Raw genomic sequence first — 15,318 nt, 5'->3', positions numbered from 1 at the left:
TAAAATGACATTATATATTAGTAACGTAAGTAAAATTCAATTAGGAATTTTAATGTATTAATTACGTTTATAATTATAATATTATGGTAATATACAACAAGCTGTTGACGATGATAATTTTAGGTATTTATCAAAACCGTCAATAGATAATCCCGTCACCGTAGCCAACTTCAATTAATTCTTAACCGATGGTAATGGTGGTAATGTCTTAATCCCCAGTTAGTATGAACAGTCATGTGCCTTGTTCGATGGTAAAGCCTCGCGCGTCAAATAAATATTTCGCACTAGTAATTGCGAGGACCTCCCACCGTCCCACCACCGCCCCTTTCCCACGGTTAAGCCGTTCAAGATTACTCTTCGTTGTTGATAAATGGAATTAATACGGGGCCCCGCAAAATTCAATATGAGAACATGTAAAACCCTGAACATACAAATTGCTAATTGAATGATTTACACGTCCTTATCGGAACAAGCTATAGGTTAGTTTTGTTGGCCAAGTTCGAACTCGAGTAAGAATTTCTGTATGTGTGTCACAATGTTTTAATTTAATTTCGTCGGTGGGAGTAAAAAAAGGGCGGATTCAGCTGTAAAACTGCGGGGCTCTATCTCTATGTTTTCGGTTTAGGAAGCCGATCGGATGATTTATGGTCTTATTTTTGGTTCATTCCAGCTTCAAAATGCTCATACATAAATCAGCATATGCGAGTATTATACATTTTACCAAACACAATGGAGCCCTTTTCCATTTTTATTGCCTTTCATATGTTAAAGCGATATTTATTAAAACTTAACTTAATCATTCCGAATCCCCTTTGCTTACGCAAAGGGCACGAAAGGATTTTTTCACCGCATTCAGTGCGGGATATTAAAACAATTTATTGAAATTCTTACGAGTCAGGGGGCGGCGGTGGTGGCGAAAATAAATTCATAAATCAAACGAGATAAAGCGGAAACAAATAAAAAGTGTTAATTAAATGGTCGGAAAGGCACGCCTATAAATTGTGTGTACACATGATTTAAACTTTTCGCCGGCAATTAATTGTAAAGTTTAGAATACTGATTATCTCACTAACAAATTGGAGATTTTAATTGGTTTTCTCATTTTTATTGTTCCTCCTTCGATAATCCATTAAAATTGGCCTTCGTAATTAAAAAATCTTTTTGCTTAACGTCCGTTATCTTTGAGTTTTTAATTTTCAGCCCGGATTTCGCATTCAACCTAACCTAATTGTTTGAGAAAGAGGAACTAGAAGCTGAGCACAAAGGCGAATTACTGCTTTGTGTCGATACGGTGTACGTATGTGTGATATTCAAATAAGTTTCACTTGAATAAATCACAACCACATTGCTCTGTAATTCTGATAACGCCTTGTACACTGGAACATGCATAATCGGTACAATTTTTTAATTCGTTGCTTCGAATTTCAATGTGTTATTTGTTCCAGAAGAGGTTCAAAACACAAAGCGACGAGAATTATGGATTTAAAACTGGAACACAACGATAATTATTGTATAAATTTATTAACGTTGAAGCAATACTTTTTCGTAATTAAAATGGAATGCACCTCGCAGAGATAATTTGATAGTGCAGCACTCAAAATAATGAAGCGCCATCCCCGATTCAGAACTTTTCGATTTACCTTTGCTAAGACTAAGTAATACCGTTAGAATTTTATTTATTAGAGATATTTTAAATGGAAATGGTCACAGTGTAATACTTTTATGCACGTCAGAATTGTAACGTTGTATGTATCAGGGCTTAACTAACAAATTACCATTATTAATTTATGCGGAGTTCATTGTTGTTTTACAACTGTATTAAAGTAGTGACTGAAACTCCATTGTTCAACGTTTATTTTGGATCCAAAAATTTTCTAAAATGGAGAAGGAAACATTAAAATAGGAGGGTCGATATTGGGTGGAGTAAAAAAAGAGTAAACGCAACAACAAAATAATGCTGGCGTCGAGGCGAAATTCCCTTTCAATAAATCTGGGATTGGCAGGGTCGTATAATAATCAGCGTCGAACTGAAAGAGACCTGTTAATAATCGCACCCCCTCCACCCTCCGCCAACCAACGGCATATTTTCCCTAGTCCCCCCAAAAATCCCCCGCTTAGCCAAGGACTGACTGATTGCTTTTCCAGATTTGATCAACAACATATCTGCTGGATAAATAGAAACCTTTTACCTCGAATTCTTCGCTACAAACTCGCTTCAATCCTCGTTCCTCTCACACGCCACCTGTCACTGAAAAACCAACGCCCTGCCACCCACCTACACTACATACGCGTCCGACGTAAACTTATTTTTCCCATTTTGCACGAATCCAGATTTTAATCCCGGCCATCACTTACTCAAATACCAAATTCTAACTGATTGGCAGCTCATAAAATCAGTCAGATTTACTGTTATTACATTTCTTTCTCCTAATGCAGGAAATACGATAATTGTTTTAATAATAATAATAATAATAATCATTCTTTATTGCCCAATATCCAATTATAGGATGAAAATTAAAAGAGAAACACTTAAAAATCAATAAATATATATTCTATTCTTATAAAGAGACATATACTCAAATTCATGTAAAAGAACTTGATGTGATCATAGTCCTAGATTTCCTATGCTTAGGCAAATATAAAACACAATCTAATGTAATGGTCTATGTAGCTAATATGGCGGAGACCAAACAGTGGCACATCATTCCAATTTGGAACTGAGAGAACTGAGTATTGATCTAAAAATTTGGCGAATGCGCAGGTTTCTTATATAATCGACAAAAAATAGCTTTTGACGTTTAACTCGTCAGACAAGTCATTAATAAACAGTAGAAATAGTGGAGGTCCTAAATTTGTACCTTGCGTCACACCTACATATTAATGTGTTTTTTATTACAGAGGAAACAGTAAATTCTGTATATTTTGTAAATTCTGTAAACTCTGTAAATTCTGTAAATTCTGTAAATTCTGTAAATTCTGTAAATTCTGTAAATTCTGTAAATTCTGTAAATTCTGTAAATTCTGTAAATTCTGTAAATTCTGTAAATTCTGTAAATTCTGTAAATTCTGTAAATTCTGTAAATTCTGTAAATTCTGTAAATTCTGTAAATTCTGTAAATTCTGTAAATTCTGTAAATTCTGTAAATTCTGTAAATTCTGTAAATTCTGTAAATTCTGTAAATTCTGTAAATTCTGTAAACTCTGTAAATTCTGTAAATTCTGTAAATTCTGTAAATTCTGTAAATTCTGTAAATTCTGTAGATTCTGTAAATTCTGTAAATTCTGTAGATTCTGTAGATTCTGTAAATTCTGCAAATTCAGTAAATTCTGTAAATTTAGTAAATTCAGTAAATTATTCTATAAATCCTATAAACTCTATAAACTCTATAAACTCTATAAACTCTATAAACTCTATAAACTCTATAAACTCTATAAACTCTATAAACTCTATAAACTCTATAAACTCTATAAACTCTGTAAACTCTATAAACTCTATAATTCTATAAATTCTATAAATTCTGTAAATTTCATAAATAACTCTATGAGAGATTTATTTAATGATCTTGTTTAGACTTTTGTGACTTTATTGTCAAATTTATTGAATACAATTTTAGATACTGCATTCAATCAGATATTGTGTAATTTATAGCTGTGTCAAGAAATATTGGACCAGACTTGTAATAAAATATTTAAACGACTTGAAGTTAAACTATACGTGCATTATGGATGTGGTCATTTCTCTTTATTAAAATTTAAAGCCCATTTATTTTCTCTCTATAATGTTACTTTAAATTGCTCGACTGAAATCTGGAATTTATAGCACGGTATATTTTGTGTAACACTAAATTTGAATTTATTATCATTTGACTATAATAAAATATATTGATAATAAAAGATTAATTTATTCAATTAATGAATAATGCACAGCCCGGACTAATCTGCATTTATTATTCGGAACTGAGATTGGGAATGTCTCATTGAATTTACATAGGAGCTGTAAATTAGTACGTTTTTAGTGAAAATCAGTTGAAATGCAAACATCTAATTTACATGAGGCGGCGCAGTTAGCCATAACTGTTATTACCGGTAAATGGACGTTCGGGTAATTCGCAATGATATATGCCTTAAATGAATTAATGTGTAACGGATCAGTTTGGTATAATAAAACGCACCCGAAATATCATTTATTTTATTAATAACACGGCGTAAACAATTACTTTGTGCATCATTTAAATGTTCGAACGGCACGTCTGACGCATCCAACGTCGAAAAAGACCGTTTGATTGTACCAGAAAAAGCATACGTGATTTATGACGCCGAAATTCATTTGGAACAACGTGCAACAAAACTACAATTAGGGCAAATTGTTCATATAAAAACGGGCATCATGGAGTACAAAATGTGAGGAATATAAAGTGTGTCGTGTGTACTGTCGATGATATACGACGTATCATCTTTCTTTACATGATCGTTTCGATTGCTGATTTACAGCACTTCAATACCCGCTCCTTGTAAACCTGGTAGGCGACGTGTTTGATTTATGACGAACAATAAAGTTTTTCTTGTTGCCTCCTGAATTATTGACGACAAATGAGACACAGCTGTAGTTTATATAACGACAAATCAAACTTATTCGCCAACAGGATATCTTAACCAAGTTTTATTGTGTGCGGGTGGATCACTTGTTTATTTTAGCTGCAGCTTTTTTTTTTGGCGTAAGACATTCCAATTTAATTCGTCGATTTACGACGCGAATCGGACAGAACATGTCGCAGATGTCAACGTTTGACCGCCGCAAATGCGCTGAGCAAAAGAATGTTCGATCCCGCCTTCGGTAAAACCGTGCCCGGCTCTAAACAGATAAAAACATGTTTTATTACCGTCCCGGATGCAAAACTGCTCACAGGAAGGTACAGATTTATAGTCCCCGGAGATAAAACACATAACTTTACCGGACCTCTTTTTTATGACAAGTGTTTTGATAATAGTTTTTTATGCTGTAATACATGCACTATTTTGCTGTAATATCTTTTACAGTTTGTTAACATCGCTCCGTTATTAGTTACACTGTTGCAGTTGTTAAAATTTTATTATTTCAATTCATTTAACATTTGTTTTAAAATTGTTTACTATATTTAGAGAAGATTTTAATAACTTGGATGTAGTTAATGAGGGTATAAATTAATTACAACAAAAGTATATCATTTTTATTCAAATATTTTATAACTTTTTAATTATATTTTAAAAGAAGATTAATTAACAGAATGTGAAAGCGAGGGAAATAATTGTTTACACTATTTGTATAGAGGTATAACAAAAATAACATTTTTATAAATATACTTTAATATTTTTGTTGTATTTAGAAAAACTTCTTAACTAAGATGTGATTAATGAGGGAGTAATATTTTATAGTACTTATACAAAGACTCAACAAAGGAGTATATCCATGTTATAAAAATATTTTGAAGTTGTTTATTATGTTCAGAGAAGATTTTGATTACTAGGATGTGATTGATTAATGAGGGAAATAATATTTTACTACTAAACTTTTTATATGATTTGTACAGGGTATAACAAGGGTATACCATTTTTAGAAAGAATTTTTATTAGAAGGGTGTGATTAATGAGGGAAATTATTGTTATACAGTATTTTACATTAGTAGTATATTTTAAAATGTTTTTTTTTCTACATTTGGAAAAAGTTTTTGATTACTAATATCTGATTAATGAGGGAGTGGTATCTTTTTAAAGTATTTTATAGTTCTCGTACAAAAGTTTAACAAAAGAATAACATATATCCCTTGTATAAAAATATTTTAAAATTGTTTATTACGTTCAGAGAAGATTTTGGTTACTAGGATGTGATTAATGAGGAAAATAATAATTTACTACTAAACTACTTGATTTGTACAGAGGTATAACAAAAGTATGCCATTTTTATAAAAAAATTGTAATTATTTAATTATAATTAGAATTTTTATTCGAAGGATTAATGAGGGAAATTATTGTTATACAGTATTTTAAATTAGTAGTTATATAGATGTACAGCAAAAGTATATAATTTTTAAAAAATAATATTTTAATTACATTTTGAGAGAATTTTGAATAATAGAATGTGATTAATGAGGGAAATAATTTTTTACACTATTTTGTTATTTTTGTAGAGCTTCAATAAAATTAATAATGAGGGAGTAGTATTTTTTTAGAGTATTTTATATTACTTGTACAAAAGTACAAGAAAAACTTTGATGTTTTGAAAGGATACGATTAATGAGATACTCATATCTTCCTTTGTTTCATAATAAATATTCTTTTATACTGTAATACATACTCTATTTCTCTACACTCGGTTATTAGTTACTTCGTTAGAATTATCAAAATTTTGTCGTATCAATTCATTAGAATTTATTCTTCATCGAAGGTACAGGGAAATTCATTTAACTTTCAAATACCTCTCGAGTAATAAGTTTAATCATTGCACAGTCTAGGACTAAATTAGACTCCCTCATCCTTCATCTAGGTGTTATGAAGAATACTCATGCACAACAGGGACAGTAAAATTATCAAATTTGCTTCATAGTGGGAATCTTTTAGTGTCTCTGTCATCCATGATGTCTCAGTAGAATCAGAGGCTTTCCAATCGGTATATGTTACAGTATCTACGTTTTATAACAGATAATAAACTGAGTAAAATAATGGAATTGTATATACAATATTCATTTAAAATTATTTGTTACAGTGTAAATAAATCACCTTGTATGGTGTCACAATTGACAAAGCGCATTCACCATTTTTTTAAAAAAGCCTTGCCAATATTTAACCAAATTTTCCTCATGAATAAAACGCTTTTATAATGACGCCAGGACTATAAAAAACAAGTATTTAATTTTTAAATTAAAAAATTACCATAAAATTTTTATTAGCGACATCCAAGGTGGCACAGAACATAAAAGTAAAGTGTACACAAAACATCTTATGTACAGAAACAAATATTTGGGAAGAGGGAAACGTTTCAGGTCAGTTGATTCGATATTCTCCAGAAGGGAACTTGGAAATTGGTGTTTAAGATGATCTGATCCCACTGATAACTTTCATCGGATCGCGCAACATGTAACACAATTTTGATATCGATAACACTCTGTTGATTGGGGTTAGTGTACTTTGGGATTCGCATTATGTATAAACCGATAACATTCGATATCCCGTTCCAACTTACGGTTGGTTACACAATATCTTGTTGTAGCTATTAACAATTTACATACCCACATACTCAGTAGTAGTTGTTGTATGTAAATATAAATAAATAAATAAATAAATAAAATGTTGGTAAATATGTACATCGCGTTATTAATACCAATAAATTTCCCAAGAGATTAATTAAAGCAATTAGCTGCTGTTTGATGTATAGTTTTGCTTGAGCAACTTCTCATCGCTAACTGATTAAAAACATGAACGGGCACCGGGCAAATATGGAAGATGGGGACAAAAAGAAAGAAGGAGCCAAACCCACTGATTTATAACAATCCTTTAATTAAGCCCTTTCGCCGTATCGCACGATGTCATCTAATTAATCGATGCAAATTCTGTTTACCCTAAACAAGAACCGACTCATTACGTGTCTAATATAATTGGGGGATTTCTCAGTGCAAGATTAATTATCGTGTTACGTTTGAAGTACCCTGCTAACAAATTGGCGCGACACAAAGTACCCGTGTTCGATTGAGGTCGAGTTTGGTCCGCACCGTCCACAGGATTGAAGAGAACATACGTCGCATGTTGACTGGGTTTAGAATTCCTACGCTTTACCTTTTTTTCAAAATTGGCAAAGCGTTGGGATTCTGAATCTGGTTGACATGGTGCTCATCGATGGAATTCGATCGGATCACGTATATATTATTTTTTTTTTGTGAATTTCGGGCCGGTCTATCGGTTAAATGGGAGAAGTTCGGACGTGACCCGTCATCAATTTTAATCAGTCGCATCAATTAATCGATTAACATTTTTATTCGCCCGTTATTAACCGTCAATCATGAAATAATTTAATATTCGTTATTTTTTTTAATTTGCATTTGGGGATACAATGGAACCGATGACGTTTAGATTTATCATTGCCGAAGGGAAAACCTTAATGCGTTTTAAAATGATTTACGTAGGAAACAATATACATAATTTATTTTTTATTACTGAATTCAAATGTTTTTTCAATTTCTTTCATTGTATATAATATTAGTTACTGAATGATTTATTTCCTCTCCATTCTTATGGATTATTATTAAAATGTACCTTAAATAACTATGCAAAATTCCTTAATAAGAAGTCATACAATTTTTATATAAATTTATAAGAAAATAATATATTTATACAGTACTTAATGTTACTTGCAAATACATAACATATAATAAAAAAGTATATCCTTTTTATAAAAATATTTTAAATTAATTTTTTATATTTGAAGTAGGTGATTAATTAGGGAATAATATTCTATTATAAAATTTTGTTACTTGTATGTATGTAATAAGAGTTACATTTTTATAAAAATATTTTATAATTCCTAAATTATAAGATTAAAGAATTTTTATTTGTAAGATATGATTAATGAGAAAAATATTTTTTACACGATCTTTTCTTTGTATATTATTTTTATAAAAATAATTCTTTTTGATTAATAAGAACATAATATATTTATACAGTATTTAATGTTACTTGCAAATACATAACATATAACAAAAAATTATATCCTTTTTATAAAAATATTTTAAATTAATTTTTTATATTTGAAGTAGGTGATTAATGAGGGAAATCATTTTCCTCATCGGTTTTATAAATATATTTTAAAATTCTTTATTATATTGAAAAAAGATTTTGATTAGTAGCATGTGATTAATGAGTGAATATTATCTTTTTACAGTATCTAATGTTACTCGATGATTTTTATAAAAATAAATTTTAATAAAAATACTTTATTATATTAAGAAATGATTTTGTTCAACAAAACAAAATAAATGAGTGAAAAATATTTTTTACAATATTTTATGTTACATGTATATAGATATAACAAAAAATAATGTTCTTATCAGAAAAATATTTTATTATATTTAATTAGTAGGATGTGATGAGTAAATAATACCATTTTACAATGTAGTTTTTGTCACTTTTATATTATATAATTATTATAATTATAATTTTTATAACATTTTTTTTTGTAGAATTATGTATTATATTTAAAAAGGATTTTGATTAATAGCATGTGATTAATGAGTGAATAATATCTTTTTACAGTATGTTACCTTACTCGCAATGACATATAACAAAAAAGTATATTGTTCTTATGAAAATATAATATTTAAAATACTTTATTATATTTGGAAAAGATTTTAATTAATAGGATGTACTTAATATGTAAAAAATATCTTTTTACAGTATTTTATGTTACGTTAAGAAAAATATTTTAAAATACTTTATAATATTTGATTAATAAAATGTGATTAATGAGTAAATAATAGTATTTTACAGTGTATTTTGATCACGTGTATAAATATATAAATAAATAATATAATTTTCATAAAAATATTTTAAAATTGTTTATTATATTTAGAAAGGATTCTGATTAGTAGCATGTAATTAATGAATGAAGAGTATTTTATATTTGATTAAAAATATGTTATTAATGAGTAAATAATATCATTTTACAGTATATTTTGTATCACTTGTATATAGGTATATCAACAAATAATATAATTTTCATAAAAAATATTTTAAAATTATTTATTATATTTAAAAAGGATTAGTAAGGAGGAAAAATTATCTTTTTATGTTTCATTTATACAAGTATAACAAATAAGTGTATCTTTTTTATAAAAAATATTTAAAATTCTTTATATAATTTGATTAATAGGATGTGATTAATGAGTGCATAGTATCTTTTTACAGTATGTTATGTTACTTGTATATAGGTATAATGTAAAATATCATTTTATTAAAAATATTTTAAAAATCATTATTATATTTAGATAAGATTTTGATTAGTAAGTTGTGATTAATGATTCTTTTGACAGTATTTTATCTTATTTGCACGTATGTATTATAAAAATAGTATATCATTTTTATAAATTTATTTACCAATTCTTTATTATATTTGGAAAGTACGTGATTAATGAGGAAATAATATGTTCAAATAATATTTTTTACGGTATTTTATGTTTCATTTATAGAGATATATCACAAAAATACACCTTTTTATAAAAATAATTTAAAATAATTTATTATGTTTAAAAACAATTTTAATAAGTAGGATGTGATTAATGAGGATATTGCATCTTTACACAGAATTTTTTGGTACTCGTATATAACAAAAAAGTATCATTTTTATTAAAATATTTTAAAATACTTTATTATATTTGGAAAAGTTTTTGATTAAAAGTATGTGACTAATGAGTGAATAATATCTTGTATATAGGTATAATAAAAATAATATTATTTTATTAAAAATAATTTAAAATCTTTATTATATTTAGAAAATATTTTAATTAGTAAGTTGTGATTAATGAGGAAATAATTTCTCTTGAGAGTATTTTATCTTACTTGTACAATATCTTTTACGGTATTTTATGTTACTTTTTTAGAGATATAACACAAAAATATTCCTTTTTACAAAAACAATTTAAAATAATTTATTATGTTTAAAAACGATTTTAATAAGTACAATGTGATTAATGAGGAAATTATATCTATTCACAGAATTTTTTGGTACTTTTATAGAGGAACAAAAGTATATCTATACTTATTAAATTATTTGAAAATACTTTATTATATTTGGAAAGGATTTTGATTAGTAGGATGTGATTAATGAGGAAGTGGTTTGTCTATATAATATCTTTTCCTCGTTATGTTACTCGTATAGAGGTGTAACACAAAAATACACCTTTTCATAACAATAATTTATTATATTTAAAAACGATTTTAATTAGTAGTATGTGACTAATGAGGAAATAATATCTTTTTACAATATTTTTTGGTACTCGTATAGACCCACAACAAAAAAGTATTTCATTTTTATTAAAATATTTTAAAATACTGTATTATATTAGGATAGACTTCGATTAATAGGATGTGATTAATGAGGAAACAATACATTATTTTATCTAACCTGTATATAGATTACAAAACAGTTTCTTGCGTCGGTTAAATATTGAAAAAATGTGGCGCATGTACCTATAAATTCTAATAAATTACCATACCAATGTAAAATATATTATTTAGTATTGATTTAAATAAGATTGACTGGAGTAACAAGCAATAATCGTAAGAAGCAACGTACCTCTTGAGCGGCACAGCTCCTCCATAACCATTACCATCGAATTTGAATTTAATATGAAGTCAGTAGTGCTACATAAATAAATTTCCACGAGTACATCGGTGGTTGGAACGTTGGAGACACGTCACTCACTGACAGGTATCACTCGGATTCATTTCAGCAAATGCAATTTCGTATACCGTGACGACTTACATAACATTTTACCATATGAATCGGCGGCGTAAAGACGGCATGCAATAGATATTATCGCAACAACACCCTCAACTTGGATAATGGGCTAAAGGCGACCGGTTTATTAAAGTGGTAAATTTTGTCAGGGGGGCTCATTTTAACAACGCATGCGAATATTATAATTTTATTAAGGGCGTTTATTAAATTTATTTTTAATTTAGTTGGGCAAATTTTAATCCAACAGTTTTAATTAAAAAATGTGAAAAGAGACGAAAAGTACGGCTATATTGCAATATGGAGGAATGGCCAAGATGGAAAGTCTTCGTCCACCTGAAAAGCTAATAAACATCGATTCCCGGGGGCACTTAAGGGTCAATGCGGTCCGATAAAAATAAAGATATTGCTTACCAGTTATCGTGTAAAACGTATCAAATGTTATCTTTTGAAATCCGATTGGTGTCGGTTGGAAAAAACTTCTCGTTCGGTTTCGGATTGCAACAATACCGTCGCGACGACTTGTATATTGCGCCCGATTCAATATACCCATACCGCCGACATATACCAACGGAAATATTATGTTACACCAATTATTTCTCTTCTTTCCCTCACGATTTATCTCGTTTCTTTTGCTTGCCCTCGATATTTTTCTCCGTTTTATTTATTAGATTATAGTGTGCACGAAATGTGAGTTCTGTCAGGATCAACGTAATTCCAAACCTTCTTTATTAATTTAATTGGACACAAATCTATCGATTTAACAAAAATAATGTTAATGCACCTCAAAATGACGAAGATATTGATTGTGACGTCTGCCGTCTTTAGAGAAGACGAACACAAAAGGAAAAAATATTAAACCCCAATTGAGTAATTGAAAATAACGGGCTTAAAATGTTTATTAACGTCGGATTATTCAAGCTAACTAAATTTGCGGCGATAAATTAAATTATTTATACTTAAATCCTCAGGTAATTTCGCATTCAGTTTGTAATTGGATTTCTTTGGCTCAGTCCCGAACAAAGACCAATTACTGGTCGTAAATTTAAAATATAGCGAATTAATTTCGTTTTTTGCCGATGGCTTTTGTCCGGAACTACTCATTAATCAACAAACAGTTTCAATTTCAATAAAGTAAATTCGTGTTCCTTTTAAAATTCTGAAAATCCTTTGGACCTTTCTCGAGGATTCAATTCAAAACCTGGAAAAATAAATTAGAAGGACCACAACAGCGGTCACTTAAGACCATTTTGAAAGCTGATTGGCCTTTTGCTCTACCTCTTTAGGTGCTGGTACCGGCAAAGCGGGGCTTTTCTATTTCGACTCGTCGAATATAAATTCAGCGTCTCTGCGTTTTATTGTATGTGCAATTTTCTCTGTATATATTTTTCTTCTTCTACTCGTGTTGTGTCGACTTTCGTGGCTTGTGCGTTCTTGGTAAATTATTTTCCTCTGGCTCAAAAGCTCTCAAAATAATGTGAGTAATATTAAAAAATATGTATATAATATTTGTGGAGGAAAAGGAGGGGAGACGATGTTTGTAAACTTAAAAATTAGTAATACGTTATAAAAACAAAAATTGGCTTTGTTTGTAATTATGTTTGTTACAATTAAAGTGTTGACCGTTTGACTCATGGAAGCTTTTTTTTTCAGATGAATTGCCTTGGAAAATATGGGACAACCAGAGTAAGATACTTTGAATATTATTTAATAATTATTTTACCAAACCATTTGGATTTCTTAATTAATTAATTAATTGATTATAGAATAGTTTTTGTTGTTGAACTTCCTTACTAAGGACGAACGGGTACGTCTAGCATTGAAGGTACTCCTTTGTGATCCATGAAATCCTATACTAGTTATTTTTTGCATTTTTTTCTTGACCTTGACCCCCTTTTATCTAGTCTGACTTTAAATATAAATTTTATGCAGCGTTATTATTTCATGACACAATCATATAATACCTCGTACCGTTGCCAACTTAATAACGCTCCCAAGTGTAACTTGGGAACTGTCTCATGTTGGCATTGAATTGTAAGTTTGTCGGCTTTAACTTATTTAGCATATCTTAGTTTCTGCTGTAATTTGTTCTATAAATAAATGTTTGCTTAAATTTAATAATATGATCTGTTAAATATAGAACTGGTGACTTTAATATATATATGATATAAAATCGAGATAATTAATGTAACGCGTATAGAATGTAATTTTAAATATCAAAGAGGATTTTGAGGACAAGAAGAACTCGTTATGAAAATTAAATACTATTTACAGTAATACTAACATTTGCTTCTGATCACCCTTCCTGGAAATAGAAGTGGGAAGTAAATACACACAATATTCACAATATTTGCTGTTCTTAATTTGAAACACTAGCATTTAAATTAAAACTCGGGCTACATTAATTTAATTATACTTATAATTAAATTAAATTCTTATGATCAGACTATAAGTGTCAACATTTTCTGAAAATAATTTTACTCTTCTGATATTTCTATTCTTGTACAAAGTTAAATATTATATTTTTCTTTCAAACAGACTATAAGAACCTACATTTACTAATCATATTTCACTTTTCTGAAATTTCCATTTTTGTACACAGTGAAATGTTTTATCTTTCATATATTCGGATTATAAAGGTCAATATTTCTTAATTACATTTTACTTTTTTTTGAAATTTTTAGTTTTGTACGAAGTTAACTGTTACATTTTTTCTTATAAATTAGACTATAAGAGTCAACAATGTCTAATTTCATTTTACTTTTCTGATATTTCTATTCTTGTACAATGTTAAATATTATAATTTTCTTTCAAACAGACTATAAGAGTCAACATTTACTAATTACATTTCACTTTTCTGAAATTTCCATTTTTGTACACAGCTAAATGTTTTATTTTTCATATATTGAGACTATAAGGGCCAATATTTCCTAATTAAATTTTACTCTTCTTAAATGTTACATTTTTCTTATAATTACACTGTAAGAGTCAACAATGTCTAATTTCATTTTACTTTTCTGATATTTCTATTCTTGTACATAGTTAAATATTATAATTTTCTTTCAAACAGACTATAAAAAAAAAACATTTACTAAGTACATTTCACTTTTCTGAAATTTCCATGTTTCTACACAGTTAAATGTTTTATTTTCCTTATAATTAGATTATAAGGATCAATATTTCCTAATTACATTTTACTCTTCTGAAATTTCTAGTTTTGTACAAAGCTAAATGTTACATTTTTTCTTATAATGACATTGTAAAAGTCAACAATGTCTAATTTCACTTTACTTTTCTGATATTTCTATTCTTGTACAATGTTAAATATTATATTATTCTTTCAAACAGACTATAAGAATCAACAATTACTAATTACTTTTCACTTTTCTAAATTTTCCATTTTTGTACACAGTTAAATGGTTTATTTTTCTTATAATCAAACTATAAAGCTCAACAATGGCCAATTTCGTTTTCCTTTTCATATATTTCTACTTCTGTACAAAGTTAAATATTTTATTTTTCTGTCAAACAGGCATAAGAATCAACATTTACTAATTACATTTCACTTTTCTGAAATTTCTACTTTTGTACACAGTTAAATGTTTTATTTTTCATATATTCAGACTATAAGGATCAATATTTCCTAATTACATTTTATTCTTCTCAAATTTCTAGTTTTGTACTAAGTTAAATGTTACGTTTTTTCTTATAATCAGACTTAAGAGTCAACAGCTAATTACATTTTATTTTTTTGAAACTTATGTTTTTGTACAAAGTTAATTGTCTAATCCGAATTATACTTTTTTCTGAAAATTCTACTTTTGTACAAAGTTAAATAT

General features: G+C 28.4%; 1 protein-coding gene across 1 annotated transcript in view; it reads left to right on the top strand.

Annotated features, from left to right (window-relative positions):
• LOC126265592 (uncharacterized) overlaps nucleotides 1-15,318 on the top strand; it is a 213,553-nt gene that overhangs the window by 182,466 nt on the left and 15,769 nt on the right. Inside the window, exon 2 of the mRNA XM_049967520.1 lies at nucleotides 13,127-13,165. Within this exon, the coding sequence (XP_049823477.1) occupies nucleotides 13,127-13,165 (39 nt within the window). The remainder of the gene's footprint in view (nucleotides 1-13,126; nucleotides 13,166-15,318) is intronic.

This window comes from Aethina tumida, chromosome 5 (assembly GCF_024364675.1).
Source record: "Aethina tumida isolate Nest 87 chromosome 5, icAetTumi1.1, whole genome shotgun sequence".
Lineage (NCBI taxonomy): Eukaryota > Metazoa > Arthropoda > Insecta > Coleoptera > Nitidulidae > Aethina > Aethina tumida.
This window is presented reverse-complemented; position numbering and strand designations above follow the sequence as displayed.